The sequence below is a fragment of the Aureobasidium subglaciale genome, assembly GCF_000721755.1.
Source record: "Aureobasidium subglaciale EXF-2481 unplaced genomic scaffold scaffold_2, whole genome shotgun sequence".
In the NCBI taxonomy this organism is placed as follows: Eukaryota; Fungi; Ascomycota; class Dothideomycetes; order Dothideales; family Saccotheciaceae; genus Aureobasidium; species Aureobasidium subglaciale.
Window position 1 is genome coordinate 1,336,124 of NW_013566993.1, and position 22,051 is coordinate 1,358,174.

A 22,051-nucleotide genomic window follows, 5' to 3' on the forward strand; every position below is an offset into this window, starting at 1 on the left:
GCATAGGAAAGCCTGTATAACCAGACGGAGGAAGACGTCACTGCTGCGCTCAATCATGGCCGAGGTAATTCGATAGGACTTCTCCCATATACAAAATCAGTATTCTGAGTCTTCTTTACAGCATTATTCGCAGCTTTGCGCTCTCCTGGTTGATGAGTCGTATGGTCAACTCTCGGCTCACGTCTTTCGCACCCTTGCCCTTTGGGGTCGTGTCAACCTCCAAACCCTCATCTCAAACGCACAGCTCTCTCCTCGTCATGTCAAGTACGCCTTGACCGTCCTCATTCAGCAGCATCTGGTCCTCCACTCTTCCGCCGCCGGTAGTGATCCGCAGACCTTCTACGAAGTCGACTGGAATGGCGCATACAACTTGATGCGATCTGGAAAGATTATCAACATTGTTCAATTACGTTTCGGAGAAGCTGCCGCTCAGCTCGTCTCGAATCTGTTGCAATTGGGTCACGCGCGTGTAGGAGACTTGGAGGATGCCTACAAGTTCTCAAAGAACCCTGGACACGCAATCGACACCGAAGCCGAGCACATCAATGGCGAGGGCATGCCTACACAAAGGGGCCTCAAGAAGATCACCACTCCCGAGCAACTCCATTCGATGCTGTGCAAGCTGTTGGAGTCCGGCTTCCTTACAAGAGTCCGGCCGAGCACGTTCCTTTCCACCGCCGATTCACACAACGAAGCCGATGTTGTCGTCAAACGAGAACAGTTCCCCGATGGCAAGGTCACTGGTCCAAAGGCGAAGGTTGTGTACGAGCAGGCTCTGAGAGACTTGAAGAGGAAATGGAGGGACGCTACCGACGACGCTGTCACTGGTGTGAGGAAGGTGCCCAAGAGATCCAATGGCTACGGTCCATCTGCAAAGAGAATAAAGACCAATGGTGGCACGGCAAATGGTGTCGGCACATACGGCGCTGAAGATGAGGATGACGTCGTGATGGACAAGGACATGGTGCTGAAGGTCAACTGGGAGAAATGCAATGTCGCGTTGCGCAGTCAAGCTCTTCAAAATCTGGCCGCAAAGTCCATTGGAGACGTCACAGCAACAGTGTACGGCGCGTTGTTGGAACTACTGGAGAGGAAATGTCCAAGATGCTACGACGAGCTTACCATCTACACAGATGAGGCCGACGAAGAAGCTGCACAACCCACATCTACCACCCTCGACATTACAGATATTCTTGATCCTACGATCGACTTAGCATCTACACTTTCCAACGGAGACGACGATGATTTCGACCTGGACGATGGCGATGTGCCGAAACGAGAAAACGGCAATGATAGATTCAAGGGCGGCGCCTCTGTTTTCGCAGACCGCAACCAACGTCTGACACTGGTCGAACAACACATGGCACTCTTGGCAGAACATCCACGTGGCTTTGCTCAAAAGGTCAGCACTCGCGGTAAAGGAGAGTGGAGGGTTAATTTCCCAGCACTCATCCGCTGGATGCAACGCAACGAAGTGGAACAAGTCATCAACGCTGGCCATGGCAGTATTGCCACACGTATCGTTCGCATGCTGCACTCAAAAGGAAAGCTCGATGAAAAGCAGGTCGCCAACTTCTCGCTTATGAGGCAGAAGGATATTCGCAGTATCATGACCGACATGCACGAGCATGGATTTGTGGAGGCCCAAGAAGTGCCCAAGGACAACTCACGCCAACCAAGCAGGACTTTGTTCTTGTGGTACTTTGATCCGGATCGCTGTCGTCAATTGCTTCTTCAACGTACATACAAAGCACAAGCTCGCTTGATCCAACGCATGCAGCATGAAAAGGACGTTGTCAGCGAAGTCATCCAGAAGGCAGAACGTCTTGATGTCGTCGGTCATGAAGATGAATATTTGACTGCAGGCGACAAGTCAGTCCTTCGTACATGGCGTGAATTTGAAGAGAAGCTTTTGACCCAGCTCGCTCGTCAAGATGATCTTGTCGCTTTACTGCGTGACTTCTTACCCGACGTCCGCGATGCAGCAGCTGCTTGAGCAAGTCCGCGTCTTTGCGCCACTTTTCCCTTTTTTGATGACCAGAAAATACCATTTACTGTTTTGCATAGCGGCTGGCGTTCTAAATTAATGAACTGGGTGGTTCGCTTCTTTGTCTCATCGACTCTCTTGTTTTTTTCAAGATTGCAGTCTAGGAGGCAAAACAAAAAGGAAGGGTGCATACAGCTTGAAACCATATCAATATACAAATCCATTTTTACACATCACACCTTCCATCTCTGTCAAACAACGACATGTGTGCCGAGATTTTCGATACAAAATTTACTATGGTATATCTTCATCATCGTCCCCTCCAAAGCCGAAAGAGAATCCGCCTTCTTCGCTGGTATCCTCGGTTGTCTTTGTCAACTCCGCCCACTTGCCTTTAGGGCCCTTACTCATCTTTTCCAGTTTTGGCAAAGCCTCTTCTAGAGCATCTGGTTCCAGCTCCTTCAGCTTCGCGACAAAGAGTTGATATGGATTCGTCACGTCCTTTGCAAATCCACTGACTTGATCCGACTTGTCTCGCAGGAAATGCAACACCGACGCCAGTCTCTGACGAGGCACAAAGTTTTGTGTCAGTGCGACCGAATCCTCGAGGTTGATGACTAAATGATACCAGCCGGCTGGTACGTAGAGCAGTTCGCCGGCTTCGCAGATGCCTTCGATACAACCTTCTGTGCGGCGGGCTTCGGCGTGGAAACCGAGGAACCACTCTGCGATGCTCAGGGGTGACGTTACTTCGCTTTGGTCGGCGGAGACAAAGACACCAGGTGGTGGTGGAAGAGAAGAAGAAGAAGGGAACATGATCCAGTATTTCTTTCCTGTCAAGACGGCGTTCCAGGCGCAGGTTGCGTTGGGGTCTTTGTGGAAGGTTGAGCCACTGCGAGAGGGACCGATGATCAACCAACGATGATCGGGTCTTTGGTCTCCCAGAACGCTGAAGAGATCAGGACCAAAGAACGAAGGGGCCCAGTATGCCACTTTACGCTCGTCTTGTGGACTTGATAAATCAGACGCAGTGCCAACGTACAAATGTGCGGTAGAGCTGTCAGCTACTTGGATGTTCATCTTTTCGGCAAACGAGCGGTCGAAGAGATACAAAGGGCTTTCGTCATGATTGTCCTTCATGTAGTCGACATAGACGTCGAAAGGCCAGTCCACGGCCTCCGCTCTAAACTTGACATTGGAGTATTGTTTGAGCAGTGACTTGACAGACCAGGATCCGAAAACTGGCCAACGTTTTGTAGGTTCTGAGATGATAAATGGCTTGTTCGTGTACGACTCTGTGAACTCCTCAAAGGTCAGAGATGTAAGACGATGGATCTGATTGCGAGCAGGGATATTGGTCACGAAGGGCTCCAGGGGCACGTGAGCACAGAAATATGGTCGATGGAGTGCATCAGAGAAGAGATTACTGCAATCCACATCAGGCTCCTGGGAGCGCGGTTGAGATAGAACAGTCGAGCGCCATGTGCCACGCCACTTGAAATTTTCTGGTTGTGACCTTGTGTAATGTTAGATTGGTATGACACGAGGGAAGTATAAACACATACTCTATGAAAAGTGCTTTCCACAGCTCCTCGGATCTTGTGAATCCATGTAGAGCACGGCAAGTACCACCCAATCGAAGTAGATCTTTTACATCAAGGTATTCCAAAAATTGAGCCAAAAGTTCATCAGGCAGCAGAGCGAATGATCCAATTGCTGCTTTCGCATTCACAACAGCAGTGAATGCATTTCCTGACGGACGTATTCCAAGAGGATGACTCCAGATGGTGTTGGCAGATTCCTCTGGATTGGTCGTTGTGTCTGTGTCAACATCGAGTTTCTGTCTTTTAATTGGTCTATGTTCAAAGTCCTGGTCTACCAGAGCCGCTGGAGGAGTCATTCTTCAAGGGTGAATCCAGTATCCAATCGTATTGGAGATTTGGCGTTATGAGTAAATTCCTTCAGGTGGCTATTGGACAACACCAAAACGTCTGTGGCCAGGAAGTGACGACAGTCATAGAAAATTATTCGACAGTCACTTTGCTGGCAAACCGAATGACGGATGGTTGGAGAGGCGGGAGCGGATGCACCGTGCGCACGGACTTGCAACTTTCCACGAAAATTCTCATATTATTCGACCGCGCCCCTCTTTTCCTCCAGCCATTTTCATCACTCCCAACAAACTAGATAATCTCGCAGACTCTCACACACGAGAGTTTTTGATTTCTAGTCTTCAAGTACACAGCGGCGCCCTATCGCCCACCGACAGTTTTACGAAAAACCCCAACTCACAAACCAACACACACCGCAATCATGGCTTCCGGTCTTGAAGAGGTCCCCGAGGGTACGTCCATCTCGTTCGCCGTCGCGCACACGCCCCTACTGCAGAACTGAGCGCCTTCGACGGCGATAGCTGCTGCTGCTTGCCCTTGTGCTTCAGCCACTGCATCTGCGCCGACCTGCGCTCCACACACCTTGCGATGAACTGCGCTGACTAGCTTCGCCTGCAGGACAGATCGAGTCCAACTACGATGAGACCACCGACTCCTTCGACGCCATGAACCTCAAGGCTGAGCTCCTCCGTGGTGTCTACGCCTACGGTTTCGAGCGCCCTTCTGCTATCCAGCAGCGCGCCATCATGCCCGTCATCAAGGGTAAGCTTACCTGAGCACTTCTTGTTTGCTCCTTCACAATACTCACACAAGCCCTCCAGGCCACGATGTCATTGCCCAGGCCCAGTCCGGTACTGGCAAGACCGCCACTTTCTCCATCTCGGTCCTCCAGAAGCTTGACCCCAACGTCAAGGCTTGCCAGGCCCTTATTCTCGCCCCCACCCGTGAGCTTGCCCAGCAGATCCAGAAGGTCGTTGTCGCCATCGGTGACTTCATGAACGTTGAGTGCCACGCCTGTATCGGTGGTACCTCCGTCCGTGACGACATGAAGGCCCTCCAGGACGGCCCTCAGGTCGTTGTCGGTACCCCCGGCCGTGTCCACGACATGATCCAGCGTCGCGTCCTTAAGACCGACTCCATGAAGATGTTCGTCCTCGACGAGGCTGATGAGATGCTGTCTCGCGGTTTCACCGAGCAGATCTACGACATCTTCCAGCTCCTTCCCCAGTCCACCCAGGTTGTCCTCCTTTCCGCCACCATGCCCCAGGACGTCCTTGAGGTTACCACCAAGTTCATGCGCGACCCCGTCCGTATTCTCGTCAAGAAGGACGAGCTTACCCTCGAAGGTATCAAGCAGTTCTACATTGCCGTTGAGAAGGAGGAGTGGAAGCTCGACACCCTCTCCGATCTGTACGAGACCGTCACCATTACCCAAGCCGTCATCTTCTGCAACACCCGCAGAAAGGTCGACTGGCTCACCGACAAGCTCACTGCCCGTGACTTCACCGTCTCTGCCATGCACGGTGACATGGACCAGGCCCAGCGTGATGTCATCATGAAGGAGTTCCGTTCCGGTTCTTCTCGTGTCTTGATCGCCACTGACCTTTTGGCCCGTGGTATCGATGTTCAGCAGGTTTCGCTGGTCATCAACTACGATCTCCCCGCCAACCGCGAGAACTACATCCACCGTATCGGTCGTGGTGGTCGTTTCGGTCGTAAGGGTGTTGCCATCAACTTCGTCACTGCTGATGATGTGCGCATGATGAGAGAGATTGAGCAGTTCTACAGCACTCAAATCGAGGAGATGCCCATGAACGTTGCTGGTATGTTGACTGTACTTGATCCAACCTGACTGAACACAAAAAGCTAACATTCTCTCGTCCAGACCTCATCTAAACGAATTTCAAGCCAAACAAAAACAAAAACGGGACTGCAGCAGTGCATGTCTGCGGCAGTGACCAATGTTTTCACGAGGGATCTACGACTGGTCTTTACGCTCTAGAATGTGATACCATGGCCCGGGCGACGGATCCCACTTCTCATGCATTTGGGCGTTTGTCTTTATGGTTGAAGCTCTTTTTTTCCTCCAAAATCGCGGAACTGCAATGCCCTTTACTCTAGATGCTAGGTTTGGGGCGAGTTTTCTTGTCTCCTCTTTTATTCTCCTAAAAGAATGTTATCCTTTTTTTCAAGACTAAATGTTTCGTTGTAGTTCTTCTGTCTGCATGTGATGGTGCTTGCTGTCGTGCCTGCCTTGAGGGTATCGTTGAGAGTCTAGAAGAAGGTACAACTGCATGTCAGTCGCACTTGCCTTGTATCTTTGTTCAAGGACATCACACAAACCATCGCGTTCCTATCTCGTCTGCCTCCCCTTATTGAACGACTGCACTCTTCTACCCTCGCCGTGCGTTTGGCCAGTCTTACCTTCCACGCACATCAGAGCCTAGCCACGCATACCCACACCACCTCCAAAGCATCCACAAGAGCACACCCATCTTCCCATCTCCACGGCCACGATGTCTTCCACCGCAAACAGCCCCCGCGAACTCCTCTGGTACCACCAAATCCAACGCGAAAACCGCCACCTCCTCTCCCTCATCAAAAAACAAGCTCTCGATATCGAGAAACTCACCACTGCATCCGCGTCTATCGCACAAGAAGGCCTTCAAATCCAAAACCTGGTCTCTTCTATCGAAGACAAAGCAGCTGCAACCACTGAACGCAGAAGAGAGGAATTCGAACGGGAAAAGGAGATTTTGAAACGGGTGGGGAGGTTGGAGGAGGAGATTGAGAGGTTGAAGAGGGAGGAGAGTCAGGCTGTTGTTGGGGGAGGAGGGGGGAGTCAGTGGGTGGGTTTGGAGCAGAGGGTTGATGGGCTTGAGGAGAGGTTGGGGAGGGTGGAGGATGGGGATGTGGAGCAGTTGAGATTGAGGATTGATGCTTTGGGCAAGGCTATGGAGGGCATGCTCAAGAGGTCGGCCACTGTGGATGAACGATTCATCGATCTTGAGACTGGTGACGAGCAAATAAGTGCCGCGCACGCAGAAGTGGACAACAGCATGCCGGAAGTGGTTGCAGAGGAGCAGTTCGGAACACAAGGTGCGCATGATGTCGAGTCTGGAGCCAAGGCAATCGAAGAACAGATGCCAGTGGAGTTGCCCAGGAAGCCAGTCAAGCAGAAGAGACGCATCGGAGGGCTCAACATGCCTTTCAGACCAACACCTTCGGATTTGGGCATGTGACATCTCTGAAGACAGAATGGAAGAGGAAGTACAATACAGACATAAAGCTCTGGCTTTTGTGGTAATATGAACAGATGTTCGCTCTTTGCTGTAGAGGGGATATGTACAAAAGCAAGGATGGTTCTACCTAGCTTTCTCATGTCTCAGCAAACTCATAAGGACCGTCGCGATCCTTGACCTCGACCTCAATGCTAGCTTCCTCAATTTCCTTTCCATCCACACGCATACCAGCTCTAATGACGTCTCCAGTCTTGACAGCACCCACGCCCTTGGGAGTTCCAGTCAAAATGATGTCTCCCTTCTCCAGAGTCATGACTCTACTGATATCAGCCAACTGCCTAGGAATCTGGAACAGCATGAGATTGGTATTATCATTCTGCTTCATCTCCCCATTAACACTCAAAAACAACTCAATATTATGAGGATCCTTGACCTGATCTTTCGAAATCGGCCCGGCAATGGGCAAAAAAGTATCAAACCCCTTTGCAATACTCCAAGGTAAACCCTTTTTCTTGGCTTCCTCTTGCACATTACGACCAGTCATGTCGATGGTGAGGAGATAGCTTTCTATGCAATCCAAAGCTGTTTTGGAGTCGTTTGGATCGAGGTCGCGCACTTTACGACCCATTACTAGGCCGAGTTCGACTTCGTAGTGGACGTTTACGCCGCGGGGGCGGAGGATTGGGCCGTCGCCTTTGAGGAGGATGGAGGATGGGGGTTTGAGGAAGAAGAAGGGGTTTGCGGGTTTTTTGTTGCCTAGTTCGGTGATGTGGTCCTGTTTTTCTTGGTTAGTTGGGGGGTCGTTGATTGTTGGTGAGTTTGCGAAATGATCGAGATTGATGCGAATTTGGCAGAAGGTGAGGAAGGTCATGTTTCTTACCATGTAATTTCTGCCAATGCACATGATCTGTTCACAATTGTCAGCATCTTCGTTCATATTTGTTTGAGTCATTAGGGTGAGATAAGGGTTCTTATATTGTTAAAAGTGTCAAGACGTACTTTGCGGCAGTTGGATGCAACATTACGAAGAGCAGGGGACGCCATGATGGTTGGTTTTATCGAGTGACAGATGTGAGAAGAGAAAGAAGAAAGAGAAGAAAGCTCAACTAGCCAGCTGTGGTATAGGTAGCTACCGGAGTTGACGGCGATGCCGGCCAAACGCGGCCAAGGCCGTGGGGGGGAGCTGATGATTGAGCCGTCTCCACAAAGGTAGGTGGGGAAGAAGCCAGTCAAGGAGAGAGTCTACTCGTACCTGTCTGGTCACGATCAATCAACTTTTGAGAGCGTACGAGAAGTCGCAAAGGGCGAGGTGTTAGGTTCAAGCAGTTGATACCTGGGGTCTTCCCGACATAATCAAATCTGTCTTCATACCCAACCAACCACTTCCTCCACGAACTGTGCTTGTGTTTATCCTAGACGCATGTGACTGCGAGACAACAAGCTTCCAACATGGACGCCGGTATGTGACGACGACGAGGGTAGTTGGGAGATTCTATACTGACAAGGTATCAAGTCGAGTACGATCCAATCACACACCTCAATGCCCTCTTCGGCCACCCGTCAACCCTCGATCAAGCAGCCGCCGTATCACAACAGGTCCACCGACATCAAAATGAACTCGACCAACACATGCGCCGCATGGTCGCGCGACAGGCCGAAAGCGATGCCGACAGTGTGCGACGCATCACACAAGCAAAGGAAGAGCTAGGGGAACTGTTCGGCCGCATCGACAGAGTTCGCGCAAGAGCAATGGATACAGAAAGAGACATTACAGACATGACGGCAGACATCAAGCGTCTCGATCAAACAAAGCGGAATTTGACTCTGTCCATGACGGCTCTCAAGCGCTTGCAAATGTTGACGACAGCTTATGAGCAGTTGCGTGTGCTTGCCTCGACTCGTCAATACCGTGATTGTGCTCATCTGGTGTCTGCTGTCGTGCAGCTCATGGCACACTTCAAAGCATATCGCAGTATTGACCAGATTGCTCAACTCAGCAAGAATGTCGCTGATCTACAGCGGCTATTGCTTGACCAGATCTGTGAGGACTTTGAACTCGCCTTTGCAAGAGAATCCGTCGCTTCGAGCCGCAATATGCTGGCTGATGCTTGTCATGTCATGGATGCTTTGGGTGATCATGCTCGCGCTCGTCTGACCACCTGGTATTGTAACACCATGTTGCGAGAGTATCGTCAGGTCTTCAGATCTTCAGATGAAGCTGCCTCGCTCGACAACATCTCTCGCCGCTACTCGTGGTTCAACAGAATGCTCAAAACACATGACTCTGACCATGCTTCACTCTTTCCACCTACATGGCGTGTGGATGAGATGTTGGCCAATGCCTTTTGCGAGACGACGAGGGAAGACTACAAGCAGATCCTACAACGTTCCATGCGCCGTGCAGATGGTCAGCCGCCAGATGTCAATCTACTACTATCATGCTTGCAAGAAACGTTGGACTTTGAGCACTCCCTCGAGCGTCGCTTCTCTGCTGCCGAGTCACGTTCATCCATGGATACATTAGACGAGAAGCCTCGTGCTTTCAGTCAAGCCATCTCGGAGGCTTTCGAACCATATCTCAGCTTGTGGGTCGAGTCTCAGGACAAGCAGCTGGCTCTTCTTATTCCAAAATACCGCTTGCAACCTATCCGCAATGAGGAAGATGAGTTCCATGCGCATACCGTCATGCCATCGTCGACTGAGCTCTTCCACTCATATCGGATCACTTTTGCTCAGTGTGCAAAACTTTCCACTGGATCACGGCTTCTCGACCTGTCAAAGACTTTTGCCAAATATCTCGATGTATATTGCCAGCAAGTCTTGTTACATGCCCTGTCTGAGCGGTCACCATCAGTTGAGGATATAGTCACCGTCCTGAATACTGCAGACTACTGCTATCAAACCACAAACCAGCTAGAGGAGCGTATAAAGTCACGAATAGACGCCGATCTTCGCCCTCAAGTGGATCTGCAATCTCAAGCCGACTCATTCATGGGCATCGCATCAGCATCCGTCAAGTCTCTGGTCAGAAGAGTAGAACTCGACTGCGACGCACCCTGGAGAGAAATGCGTAATGTCCCCTGGAGCAAAATGGACAACGTAGGTGATCAAAGCACCTACGTCGCTCCACTGGTCAAGCAAGTCAAGCAAAAAACCTCCGAAGTCCTCAATTACCTCGAAAAACCACAATACGGTCGCGCCTTTTGCGATAACTTGGTGGATGCTCTCGCCAGCTCTCTGCTCACAAACTTGGTGGTCTGTCGTCCCATCTCGGAAACAGGCGCTGAACAAATGCTTCTCGACTCGTATGTTCTCAAAAAGTCATTTACAGATCTCAGCACCGTCAATGCCGAGCCAGACACACAGCCAAATCCAAATTTCATCAAAAGAGTCAATCAAAGTATGGCGAAAATGGATCCTCTGCTCAAGACTTTACAAGTCCGCTCTTCTCCCCCCGAAGGACTTGTACAGGCTTATCTCATACACATCCAAGATCGAAACGAGCAAAACTTCCGAAAACTGCTAGAACTCAAGGGCATCTCTCGGAAACAAGAACAAGCACATTTGGTGGAATTGTTCAATGCGCATAAAGCTTCTCCGTCGAACGAAAGCCTTCAAGCTTCTAATCCGCTGATTGCGAATATTTCTCTCCAAGCTTCTGCAGCGAATACTTTGGGTATTGCAGCGCTCAAGGATTCGGCGGCTTCACATTCTACTCCTGTTTTGGCATCTACGACTCGTTTTGACCCTTCGACTTTTGGCTCGGCGCTTATGAATGCGGCGAGAGATGGTGTGGATAGATTTGGGTCTCCTGCGCTTGGAGGTGGTGGAGGTGCAGGTGTAGGTGGAGGATCACCGGCATCGGGTGTTGTGGCTAGTAGGGCTATTAGTCCGCCGCCGATGGGTGCATTGGGTCTAGGTGCTGAGAGTGCTCATGCCAGTATTAATGAGAACTTGAAGAATATTGGTAAGTTCTTTAAGAGGGATGCTAGTAGTGGGTTTGGTGGGTTTGGGAAAAGGACAGAGGAAGGGAGAGGGAGTATGGATAAGAGGTAGTACAACATAGGCAGCATGGAAGAGCAGTCGTCATGATTTGCTGTCTTTGATGTCCGAAAAATCAAAACTGTGGTCTTGTCATTGGCATAATACATTTCTTCGTAGACTAAAGTCATTTCCCTCCTCCGGGGATTCAAAAATTCTTACAAAACAAAAAACCATAAAAGACCGTCAAAACCTAATTCCCAATCCTCCTCTTACTTGTTGATGTCCCTTGCATGTCAAAATCATACAACTCTTCATGTCCGTCATCATCATCATCAGAGTCGTTTTCGGGTATACCTTGCCTCCTCTCAAACACCATCAATCCACCCACCGTCTCATCCCCATTCGCAACAATCAATTCCTGTCCATCACCCACGCTAGCCGCTCCAACCACCGAGCCAAAGAAATCAATGGTTTGCTTGTCATGCCAGTCTGCTGCATCATACACACTGACAATATCATCAGATTCTGCAACCACCAATGCCGTCCCCCCAGCTCCAGGTTTGTTGGAAGTGGTAAAATGCAGAGAACGTGCACAACTCATTTCGCAGGCTAGAGCTGCCAATGGCATATCCCAACGACGGGCATCGTAGACGACGACTTTTCCGTCTTCACTGCCGGTTGCAACGTGCCAGCCATCGTCTGCCCAGGCGCAAGCAAAGCCATAACCCGTATGTTGACGTGTGCGGAAGAGTACATTGCCCTTTTCCGCATCCGTGATGAGGGAGTCGCAGGTATCGCCTACAATCATGCGAAGACGTCCATCTGGTGATGTAGCAGCACAATTGATCTGATTCTCGTAGGAAAATTCTGCGGCCCAGCGGTTTGTGGAGATGTCGAGGATGCGCACTTTACTGTCGTTCGAGCAGAAAGCTGCACCTAGAGCGCCGGTGCGACGATGACTGAGGACATGGACGTGTGTGGTTTCTTTTTGCTTGGCGACGGTGACAAAACCCTCGGTGGGACGATCTCCAAGGTATGAGTTTAGGTTTAGGAGAGCGTATTCGCCCTCCAAGCCTCCAGTTACCAATACGGCATCAGAGATGTATCCGTCAAAGTCTGTGGCGGGAGAGACGGCAATGGTAGTTATGTGTGTATCGCCGGCCTGGTTTGGGTTTGTAGATGCGCCGCTGAAGTTCATGACGATGTTTGTATAAGCGGGGCAGCTCAGTGATATATGCATGACTTTGCTTTTGGACGCATAGAAAATGTCATTCCTACTTCTCGCGGCGAGCACATTCCGAAGTTGACCATGCGAGTGACTGGCCTTGTGATGAGGGTAAAAGTCCTTGGGTGCATACATGCGCTGTTGTCGACACACTGAATTCTCATCATAGATGGTGGCAGGCGGAGTCCAGGTATAGCGAAGAGGATAAAGCATTTTCCTGGCTAGTCTAGCTTGAGCTCTGCTCGTTTGCAGGGCAGCCCAGTTCAGGCCTTGAAGGTCGTAGGTCGCATATGGGAGTCGGCCTTGTGACTGCCAGTATGCTTTTCGTTCATTGTTCATATGGATGAGTCCAGCTTCTCCCATGTGGTATTGTATGTCCCAGTGATCGAGGAATTCGGCAACATCATAGTCTACCCAGGCTGAAGCGTCATGATGGAGTTCGTGGGCAGGCTGTGTCAAGGTACTGTTATTTGACACATCGTTTGTTGGCCAACGTGCACTTGCATAGTCAATAGGTGATGGTGGAAACACACTTTGTGTGTTCAAGTAGTGAGCAGGATGGGTCTCAACAGCCAATCGTCCAGGGAGTCCAGTTGACCCAAAGACATATGGTGTCTGAAATGCGGTAGGTGTCTGTTGATGTCGTGCAGTCATGTAGTCATTATTGAGAACATGTCCTGGTGGTCTGTCGTAAGTGGTATATCGTTGACCGGATCGACCTTCGTAGATGTCGGCATGACTCGCGATACCAACTCCACTGTTTGTCGCATTCCATGGAGGCTCTGTCGTCTCACGCGATGAAACAGATTGGCGATGATGTCGGCCTTGATCCGGAAAGGTGTCGACAGCAGGCCATGTCAGAGGAGCCCCGCCATGATCCGCATCTTCAAGATGGCCTGGTAGGTGACCAACACCATCACAAGGATGTGGTGTCTGACTCAAGGACGATATAGCAGATCCCCGTCTTGACCTGATCATTCTGCTGTCAAAACGAAGACCTTGCACCGTTGACCCACGCCGCAGCGAATGCCCCGAATATGAAGAAGAAGGATGATTGTGGTTGCGAGTGTCAAGATCCGACATGCTGCAACGAGCAGGCGGGCAGGACCAATCGGTATTTCAAACAAAAGTGGTCACGGACGCCAAGCTCGGCAGTGGGAAAAGCAGCCAGTGATCTTGCTCTTGTTTTTCGGAAAATGTGACGGCAAGTTGTGACAAGAAAGATCCCCCGGCGACTACGCTATTGGCCCTCCCACGCGTCTCGCAGGAGACAAGTAGAAGTACGTAGCGCGAATGGTAACAATGTGATCGGATGGGAGGGGAAAGAATAATGGTGGCGACAAGACCACCCGCGCAATCACCACGATCCCACGAAAGCGTACAGCAACCCACTTTCCAGGGACCGAAAAGCAAAACGGTTATCGCGACAAAGTGGAAAGGAAGGGCACGTTGACGGAACAGAAACAGGCGCACGCCGGGCCGTTGGCCAATCTTCAAAACTGACAGCTCCGGAAGCGAGCGAAGTCCTCGTGCGACAGGTTAAGAACTGAAATTGACAGGAGGTCAAGGCCCTTTCCTTCGCGTGGTTGTCACGTCGTCTCATCGTCCTGCCCTGCGGTGCAACGTCGCTTGGGCCTTGAAGATGTATATCCCGAGCCAACCCAAGCCCAACAGGCTCGCATTATCCTCTTTCTGTCAAATGTTGCATTGAAATGCATCTGTCACCTGCGCCCCCCGACCCAGCCAGACCAATCACGAAACAAGCTATGCCGTGGTACCGCACATAATTCATTAAATTGCTTCAGGGATTAGAAGTCTCCCTGCTTATCATCATGCTCCGGCGCCAATTACTATCATGCAAATTCAAGCAGTCCATTCTTGAACATTCTTCCCTTTTCCCTCCTTCGTAAACCAACACGAACTCCAAGTTGGGACAATCTTGACCCCTCTTACATCTTCAAAAATATTGACCGCTTTTTCTAAATTAGTAGTCATAACTGGAATCGTATGGATACGATCCCTGTGCTGACGAGGAGTTGTAATTGGTGCTCCCAGTCTTCATGCGACGTTCATGCTCAAAATCAGCCCATCTCTTCATGGTGATTTTGCTGCTGTCAAATTCTCCCTCGGCATCATCATGGCCACCCTTGGTTTGTTCTCCGGCGGTCTTACGAGTGTCACCCCAGGAGAAGTCGTCAAACTTCCAGTACGCGTAAGTTGGAAGAATGAAGTTCCACACTGGGAGAGAGAGGAGGTAGATGAACATCCATGCGACGTAAGAAACGCGAGAAGCAGTCAGGATGATGAGAACACCGGGAAGACCAAGGATAAGTGCCAAAAGTACCAGCGACATGACCGGAATGGGCGTGTGCTCGATAGCGGCCTTGATGGCAATAGCGACAACGTAGAAAGTGAAAGCAATGGCAGCAGGAAGCACAAGGGTACCGACAAGCTCGACGAAGACGACGAACTGCATGCTGAAGCAGAAGGTACCGCAGAGATCGCGAACCAGGACAAGCTCCATGAGGTTATGGACTGTACTGTTGATCCATCTTCTTCTTTGAGAAAGAAGAACCTTGAACTCTTCAGGTACAGTAGTTTTGCAGACAGCTTGCGGAATGAAAACTTGCTTCCGCTTCGGGAAGGTCTTAAGCATCAGAGTAGATAGATAACGATCTTCACCGAGAAGGAGCAAGTTTTTCTTGTGTAATGTGTCGACGACATTTTCGGAATAATGCTCCACGATGTCGGGATTGGCCAGGATTGGTACCCAATAGTTTTGGTCGCCCTTGGGTGCCTTGATTCTGTACATGCAGAAACATCCAGGAAGACAGGTGACACCACCAAAAACGGACTCGAAGGATTTGGACATATGATGTGAGATGAAGTATCTGGGAATATTTGTCAGTAAGGCTCGAAATTTGCAATCATTCGTTCCAACTTACTCAAAGACTTGGATCATAGAAACCCAACTGGCTCTCTTGTTGGCGATCTTGGTTTCACCACACAAGCCCATGATTTCAGGATCCTTGACCATGGCGCTGATCATATGGGTCAGACTGTCAGGGAAGACCTTTGTGTCGGCATCTACCATGAGTACGATCTCGTAAAAGTCGGGTGAAATGCCAGTAATCTTCCAAACACCATTGAAGAACTCATACTCGAGCTCAGTCATGCGCTCGTCGAACATGACCTTTTGCAAGAATGACATGAGAATGATCTGACTGTCACGTTTACCACGGTTACCAGGCTTGGACAGACTTGCTTCCTCCGGCGTACCACATTTGACAATGATCACCATAGGTACGCGTTCCTGCTTTTCGATGGGAATGATGGAATCCTCGCCATAGTCGTAGAAACCAGAATAGATCTTGGCCATGTTGTGTCGCTTGGAGCCACTAGCAACAGCGACATAAGAGTACGGCTTAACTTCGTCAGGAAGGATGGTGTGCTCCTTCATCATGTTCAAGGCGACTTCAGGGGTAGTCATGGTTTCACCGTGACCCTTGATGATACCATCGCAAATGACTAGGATGAGCTTGTGGCTGTTGGGGTATTCGGTCGTAGCGACAGAGTCTAGGGTGGTACGCATTCCCTCGGGACCTTCAGAATACGCAGTGACCAGACAGATAGCATGTGCAAGAGGGAAGCCAAATGGCTGCCATTCTGGAGGCGGCTGTGGCACGACGGCTTCGTGGATAAAACCGTGAGGACCGGGACCATCTGACTCCATGACGCTTGAGTACCTTTCGCTGCTGTTAGGAGGCATAAGACTTGCGCGGCTTTCCCGTAAAGTGTTTTCGCTGCGATTGCCTTGACCATAGACACCAGCGCCTGGGATCAAGCGCGCTGTCGAGCTCTGACTAGCCATTGTGGTGTATGCTGGACGGGCACGCGCCATAGAACGTTCAATGGCATAAGGGCTGGTAAATCTTGAGGTGGTAGGGAGGAAGCTACCTCGCTTGTTAGCAGCACTGGTGTTGATCGGATCAGCCATCTTAGGAGCGGGACGGTAGATGTCCTCGGACCACTCCTCAATCTGCTGCTTTCTTTTCTTCTCATCACCGCTGAAGGCAGTCTTGTCGGCAGCATACTTGCGACAGATGAACCACTGGAAGGCAAGTGCAAGAACGAATTTGGCGACAACGATCGACAAAATGAAGGCGAGCGCAACGTAGAGCACAATCTTGGAAGCAATACATCCAACAGTCTCGGTATCGATTGATCCGACCTTGATGATTTCCTGGAAGCACTTGGCGGTCTTCTTGTCCAAGCCAGAGGACCAGGCAAGACTCATATCGGTACCTCTGATGTTGGCGTTTTCACGAATCTCATCGAATCTGGAGGGATACGAGACTTGAGTCTTGTTGAACCATTGTAGGAGATTGAGATCGAGAACATCACCACCGTAGACCATGAGGTTGCGGCTCGAGTTTCTGATATCGTCCCAAGTGAAGTAGACATCTCCTCCAGACTTGAGGTCGTAGAAATTGGTGCGCGCAAGCTTCGAAGTGTGGCAGGCGTATCCAAGGTAGTATTGGATGGTCGTGTTGGGTTCGCTCGATCCGTCCTGGTTGAAAGCGTTACAGGGGAAATACCAAGCGAGGTTGCCATCACTGTCGGTCTTGACATCGGAGTTCTCTGCAGCGGTGATGAGGCCCTTGCATGCACCATTGACATTCTGGAACATGAAACTGCCATCTTTGCCACCATAGGGCACGTTAAGGTCCCAGAGAACATTTTGGTTTCTCAAAATGCCTCTAGCTTGTGGATGTTGCGATCTGGTCAAATCATAGGCTTTGCCGTGGAAGATCATGTAGCCAGAATCAACCTTATTGACACGGAAACGTGAAGAAGAGCCAGTGGGGCAGACTGTAGCAGTGAAACCGAAGGTAATGAAACCAACGAATGCAGCAATCATGAGGATGATACTGATCAAGCCCATCTTCTCTCTCCAGGCCTGCTGTTGAGCCTTTTCGGGCATACCAAAACACTTGAGAACAGGATTCGGACACCAGAAGGTGATCAAATGACAGTATGTGCTCCAGAGTGTGGGTGGTGTCGCGCCGGCCGCCTTTTGTCTCATCTTCTTCTCTTCTGCAGTCTCGGTGGCCTTGCGATGCAACTTGCGACTTCCACTTCTGTCGATGGGCTGGCCTTTTTGACCAAGCTGCTTCAGCTCAATGTCATCTGAGCTGAGAGTGGCAGCCTCAGCTTCGGCCTCGGCCTCTTCCAGCATTGGGTCGTTACCAGTAGTTGAGGGCATTACGGCCATGTTCTGGGCGTGCTTGCGGTAGTGATATTGCGGGTGATCTCGGTCGACCTTTGTACGTTCGGGGCGAATCAGACTCTTCTTACGGCCCAAGTCGGAGGCGCCCATCATGGGCTCATAGTCTGTGGGTGATGTAATTCTTGGAACCGGAGATGTGACTCTGGACACGTAAGGCTCTGATTCCTGTTTGGTATGACTGCTGGTTCTCCGGTGGTGCATTGGTCGCGGGGACTCGAGATCAGAGGGATGGCGCCTGTGAGAAGAAGGCTCGCGATGCGCTCTTGATCGCGACTCTCGACGCCGGTCCGACGTGGGATAATTAGAGGACATGATATCGATTGCTCAGATTGATGTGTGAAGAGGTTGGTAAAAGTGGTGCTGCTGCTCGATGCAGAGCGTATCGAGTCTCAGAATCCGTTTAGACTGTACAACACAGAAGCGGAAGAATAGTGGTGGCGTAGCGAGTGTTTTGGAACAAACAATTAAGTTTGTTAAAGAAGCGAGAGTCTGCTGTCTGACAGAGAGGACAGAACAGATAATCAAGGGAGCGTCGGGAACATGGGAAGCAATGTCGTTGCCAGAGAGGCAAAAAGTCAACCCTCGGGAGTCGAAACAACTTCAGACGGTCAGTGTTGTCATGTGGGATGCCACCAGTGAATCGTCAGCGCCCGGCCCCTGAAGTGCTGCCGCTTCCGAGAAAGAAATTTGTGGAGCGACTCACAAACTTCAGTGCAGATCTAGCCGTTCGTGTCCACGCATGCCCAAAATAACACTCGCCTCGTGTTTGTCCTCTATTCAGCTTTGTCTGCCTCAGTCCATGAGTACTCGATCATCAACTGTGTTTCTCTTTGGTACGGCAGGCAGACATGGGTCACTCCTGCACCTGCATCTACCACTCTTTCCAAACCCTCATCCAGGGATAGACCAGGGTAGCAAGTATTTCGTTTCATCGCGAAGCCACACCCATCCCCGCGTAGATGCGTCCAACCAAGCATTTTGCTCCAGCACGCACCCTCATCATCTCTTGTCTGCTCAGATGTCGGTTTACCGTGGACAAACCTTTCCACTTCCGCTCTCGAATGCTCGTCATACACATACACGATGGTAGCCGGAGCAGCCGCCGTTGAGTCAACAACAGTGATCAACAGTTGCCGAGCTCGTACTCGAACTTTCGCCTCTTGTCCATCGACTAAACATCGCTGCTACTATATCCGGCTGATCATGTGCCAGTAAGTCTGGTTCAGGAACACGACTCGGAACTCTAGCTCGAGCTGAAGACTGGTCACTGAATGAACCGTCTATCTAGTCTACGATCGTATGCCGTATGCCGCGGATTTCAGTAAGCTGTACAGGTATAATCAGAGAACTGTGCATCATAGATCAGACTTTTTGACAAAATAGTGAACCAAAAGTATGGTCTGAAGATGGGGCTGTTTTCTTTTCCACAGCCCTAGATGACAAATTTTGACATTCAAAGAGCCGGCGCTTTGTTGACCGAGGTTTACGTGAAGTCGTATGACAATCACACACCGCTATGCGACACTACAATAACACAGGAGGAAAGATGGTGTGCCTATGTCGAAAGGCACCATTTGACGCCATCCTCTTTGCAAGAAGTTGTTTCTAAGAATAATTTAGCAGCTGCAAAGTTAAGGTTCCCGCGTCTGCATGTGGAAGGATCTCTGTGATGCAAACTTTGCCTTTGGACCCTGGTCAGAGGCTCAACTCTTACAGCATCTCAAGATCTGCTTCTATGTTCATGCTATTGGACTAAAGCACATGGGATAGCTGAGCATTGCCTGTGTCTGAGCAATAGGCTGAAAGCATTGACTGTTGGAGTAGTGACCTCCACACCTACGGGAGTCTCTTGCAGTAGCAACGGCGTCTCCGCTGGCCAATAAACTTACGCACGCGCACGAGCAGCGGAAAGGAAGGAGCCCGGACCGGAAGGTGCAGATTAGGTTGTCACCCTCGTCAGCCCCTCTGTTGTTTCAATTCTGCTCTTCCACATCCATACACTTCTTCTCTTCTATAGGTCTCGCGATCTTTGTTTCACCTGTACAATTATTAATCAGGTACGAAACTGTGCAATTTGCCCTTGTCCGAGATCGCCGCTGCTCACATCGTTCAGACTGTCCCCATTATTACGAATATATCCGCGTCACTAGTCGATCCGAATATTTTTACGAGAACCCACCCCTTGCTTCTTTCACTGTCATAGGCCGGAGTCATCCACGTCGTCAACCACGGACGAGAAAGAAAGGCACCGCCTCTCAAGGCGAAAAGATAGCATCTGAAGAGAACATGGCCGAGGTACAAAGGAATCAGACACCAACCTCTCCCAGGAACTACAATGGTGCACAGGATCAGCGCCGAGCCTCGTTCTCGCCTAGAAAGAGTAGCCTGGCCCAGCCAACCATTAGGATGGAAGAGGCTCCCACAAGCCCAGATAGCTCAGAATCCCCACGACCAGCAATTTCCAGGCCTTCTTCTGGTCAGGCGTATAATCAGTCGAACGCCCACACTAGATCCGCCTCTCAGCAATCATCCATCAGACATCTCAAGTCCATCAGACACATCGGTTCCATAGGAGAGCTTTCTCTGTCAGATCTGCCGACCACTGGCGCTGAGGAAGCAGACGTAGAATCGACACCCGGGCTGCAGTACCATCACCAAGGTCCTGATGAGTCTCCTGTCAAACGAAACAATCCGAACCGCGTCTCGCAGGCGACCGTGAACAGCATTGGCTCCTCTTCTAGTGGTGGTGGTCTGAGGCCGCCGAGGACATCGGGACCTCGTGTTGTTTCGCAATATTCATTGGGGGCCGACCTTCGCGCAAGCACATATTCGCCCATGTCTGCAGACGACAATCTATCAGTTACTGGCTCTCCCAGGACATACGCGCGCAATCAAGCTGGTAATCGGCGTTCGCCAGACACCAGACCAATGTCCTACATTGACCTGCTAAATGACTTGCCCTACTCGCAACAGGTAGCTCCAGCTCCGACGATGAACAACACAAGTCTTCAGTCTGCCATCGGAAACAATGCTTCTTTGCTGGACAACAAGAAGACACTTGAAATGTACCGTGCGAATGTCAAGAAGACCAACGATCCCAGTATTCAATACGAATTTGCTATCTTCATGATCAATGCTGCTAGAGATAGCAGAGACATTGAAGCTGCAGAGTTGATCAAGGAAGCCCGCGGAATTCTGCAACGTCTCGCGGACCGTGCATATCCTTTTGCGCAATACTACCTTGCGGATGGCTATTTCTCAGGACTTTTCAATAGAGACAAGCCGGATTACGACAAGGCTTTACCACTGTTCGTCGCGGCTAGTAAGCACGGGCATGCAGAATCAGGTTACCGAGCCGCATTGTGCTATGAGTTCGGATGGGGTTGCGCGAAGAACTACCCGAAAGCTGTACAATTTTTCCGTGCTGCCGCGTCCAAGGGCCATCCTGGAGCCGCAATTCGACTCGGCAAAGCTTGTCTCACTGGGGACATGGGTCTGGTGAATCGATACCGAGAGGGCGTGAAATGGCTGAAGCGTGCCACAGACTCTGCGGATCAACAGTACAATAGCGGACCTTACGAGCTTGGTCTTCTACACATCGCTGGATTTGGTGAGGACATCTTCAAGGATGAAATATATGCCGCTCAGCTCATGACCAAATCGGCTGAGTTGGGCCATCCCGAGGCGAACTACCGCATGGGTCAAGCGTACGAGAATGGGACATTTGGATGTCCTAAAGATGCGGCTTTGAGTGTTCACTTCTACAATGGCGCAGCGTCCAAGGGCCTTCCCGAGGCTATGATGGCGTTGTGTGCTTGGTACATGGTTGGAGCAGAGCCGGTGCTGGAAAAGGACGAAGTCGAGGCCTACGAGTGGTCGAAGAGGGCCGCGGAACTAGGTATGTACTCTGCTGATAGTCTTTCGGGATCAATGCTAACGTGAGCAGGATTCGCAAAAGCCGAGTACGCAGTTGGCTACTTTACGGAGATGGGTATTGGTTGTCGACGCGATCCTCTGGAGGCCAATGTGTGGTATGTCAGAGCAGCCGACAAGGGGAATGAGACCGCCAAACAGCGGCTCGATATTATTAGAGCAGCAGCTTCTGGTGATTCTGGCATCCCTATGGCCAAGGGCAAGGCCAAGACAAAAGAACTCAGTGGTGGTAAGGAAAAGGAAAAGGAGAAAGAGTGTCTTGTCATGTAAATATAATGAGGACGAGCATTGTTATGAGGAGGTTTGGGAGTCTGTCATTTCATGGAACAAAAGCATTCAGAAGCGTATAGCACGGCGGCGGCATTTGGGAGAGACAATCACGATATTCTCACGAAGTGGAGAGCTTGCATTAAGGCTTATGATAATTTAGATGGTTGATAATTCACGATCTACAAAATTGCTCCTTCTTGTGATACTTGGAGCAGGACCCTGATGACG

The 22,051-nt window shown here is 50.5% G+C and overlaps 9 protein-coding genes across 9 annotated transcripts; 5 read left to right on the top strand and 4 right to left on the bottom strand.

The window, feature by feature from the left end:
• Positions 1–55: 55 nt before the first annotated feature.
• AUEXF2481DRAFT_26446 (uncharacterized protein) lies at positions 56–1,996 on the top strand (the record flags this gene model as incomplete). The annotated part of the gene is made up of 2 exons (XM_013491929.1): positions 56–64; positions 122–1,996. 2 exons carry the CDS (start codon positions 56–58, stop codon positions 1,994–1,996), a joined length of 1,884 nt encoding a protein of 627 aa, XP_013347383.1.
• Positions 1,997–2,281: 285 nt separating this feature from the next.
• On the bottom strand, positions 2,282–3,887 carry AUEXF2481DRAFT_2033 (uncharacterized protein; the record flags this gene model as incomplete). Its single annotated transcript, XM_013491809.1, has 2 exons — positions 2,282–3,503; positions 3,553–3,887. 2 exons carry the CDS (start codon positions 3,885–3,887, stop codon positions 2,282–2,284), a joined length of 1,557 nt encoding a protein of 518 aa, XP_013347263.1.
• A 356-nt stretch (positions 3,888–4,243) lies between these two features.
• Positions 4,244–5,978, top strand: AUEXF2481DRAFT_36542 (uncharacterized protein). Its single transcript, XM_013492059.1, has 4 exons — positions 4,244–4,331; positions 4,498–4,641; positions 4,701–5,702; positions 5,765–5,978. The coding sequence occupies exons 1-4, from the start codon at positions 4,301–4,303 to the stop codon at positions 5,773–5,775; spliced, it is 1,188 nt and encodes a 395-aa protein (XP_013347513.1). The 5' UTR covers positions 4,244–4,300; the 3' UTR covers positions 5,776–5,978.
• AUEXF2481DRAFT_77070 (uncharacterized protein) lies at positions 5,963–7,121 on the top strand (the record flags this gene model as incomplete). The annotated part of the gene is made up of 1 exon (XM_013492161.1): positions 5,963–7,121. The coding sequence occupies exon 1, from the start codon at positions 6,396–6,398 to the stop codon at positions 7,119–7,121; it is 726 nt and encodes a 241-aa protein (XP_013347615.1). The 5' UTR covers positions 5,963–6,395.
• A 13-nt stretch (positions 7,122–7,134) lies between these two features.
• On the bottom strand, positions 7,135–8,151 carry AUEXF2481DRAFT_36543 (uncharacterized protein). The gene is made up of 3 exons (XM_013492060.1): positions 8,121–8,151; positions 8,002–8,028; positions 7,135–7,896 (listed from the first exon to the last, which is right to left on the bottom strand). Exons 2-3 carry the CDS (start codon positions 8,023–8,025, stop codon positions 7,258–7,260), a joined length of 663 nt encoding a protein of 220 aa, XP_013347514.1. The 5' UTR covers positions 8,026–8,028; positions 8,121–8,151; the 3' UTR covers positions 7,135–7,257.
• Positions 8,152–8,570: 419 nt separating this feature from the next.
• AUEXF2481DRAFT_26451 (uncharacterized protein) lies at positions 8,571–11,177 on the top strand (the record flags this gene model as incomplete). The annotated part of the gene is made up of 2 exons (XM_013491930.1): positions 8,571–8,580; positions 8,635–11,177. 2 exons carry the CDS (start codon positions 8,571–8,573, stop codon positions 11,175–11,177), a joined length of 2,553 nt encoding a protein of 850 aa, XP_013347384.1.
• Positions 11,178–11,355: 178 nt separating this feature from the next.
• On the bottom strand, positions 11,356–12,984 carry AUEXF2481DRAFT_2038 (uncharacterized protein; the record flags this gene model as incomplete). The annotated part of the gene is made up of 1 exon (XM_013491810.1): positions 11,356–12,984. The coding sequence occupies one exon, from the start codon at positions 12,982–12,984 to the stop codon at positions 11,356–11,358; it is 1,629 nt and encodes a 542-aa protein (XP_013347264.1).
• Positions 12,985–14,314: 1,330 nt separating this feature from the next.
• On the bottom strand, positions 14,315–17,713 carry AUEXF2481DRAFT_62361 (glycosyltransferase family 2 protein; the record flags this gene model as incomplete). The annotated part of the gene is made up of 2 exons (XM_013492129.1): positions 14,315–15,221; positions 15,276–17,713. 2 exons carry the CDS (start codon positions 17,711–17,713, stop codon positions 14,315–14,317), a joined length of 3,345 nt encoding a protein of 1,114 aa, XP_013347583.1.
• Positions 17,714–19,606: 1,893 nt separating this feature from the next.
• Positions 19,607–21,969, top strand: AUEXF2481DRAFT_36551 (uncharacterized protein). Its single transcript, XM_013492061.1, has 3 exons — positions 19,607–19,677; positions 19,734–21,518; positions 21,567–21,969. The coding sequence occupies exons 2-3, from the start codon at positions 19,907–19,909 to the stop codon at positions 21,821–21,823; spliced, it is 1,869 nt and encodes a 622-aa protein (XP_013347515.1). The 5' UTR covers positions 19,607–19,677; positions 19,734–19,906; the 3' UTR covers positions 21,824–21,969.
• Positions 21,970–22,051: the final 82 nt, after the last annotated feature.

Bases quoted from the DNA above. Each gene is read 5' to 3' on its own strand.
- AUEXF2481DRAFT_36542 (XM_013492059.1), top strand. From the start codon at position 4,301: ATGGCTTCCGGTCTTGAAGAGGTCCCCGAGG. The intron at 4,332-4,497 runs GTACGTCCATCT...CTTCGCCTGCAG, and splicing joins TCTTGAAGAGGTCCCCGAGG to GACAGATCGAGTCCAACTAC. The intron at 4,642-4,700 runs GTAAGCTTACCT...CAAGCCCTCCAG, and splicing joins CATCATGCCCGTCATCAAGG to GCCACGATGTCATTGCCCAG.
- AUEXF2481DRAFT_36543 (XM_013492060.1), bottom strand. From the start codon at position 8,025: ATGTGCATTGGCAGAAATTACATG. The intron at 7,897-8,001 runs GTAAGAAACATG...CAAGAAAAACAG, and splicing joins GCATTGGCAGAAATTACATG to GACCACATCACCGAACTAGG.
- AUEXF2481DRAFT_36551 (XM_013492061.1), top strand. From the start codon at position 19,907: ATGGCCGAGGTACAAAGGAATCAGACACCAACCTCTCCCAGGAACTAC. The intron at 21,519-21,566 runs GTATGTACTCTG...TAACGTGAGCAG, and splicing joins GAAGAGGGCCGCGGAACTAG to GATTCGCAAAAGCCGAGTAC.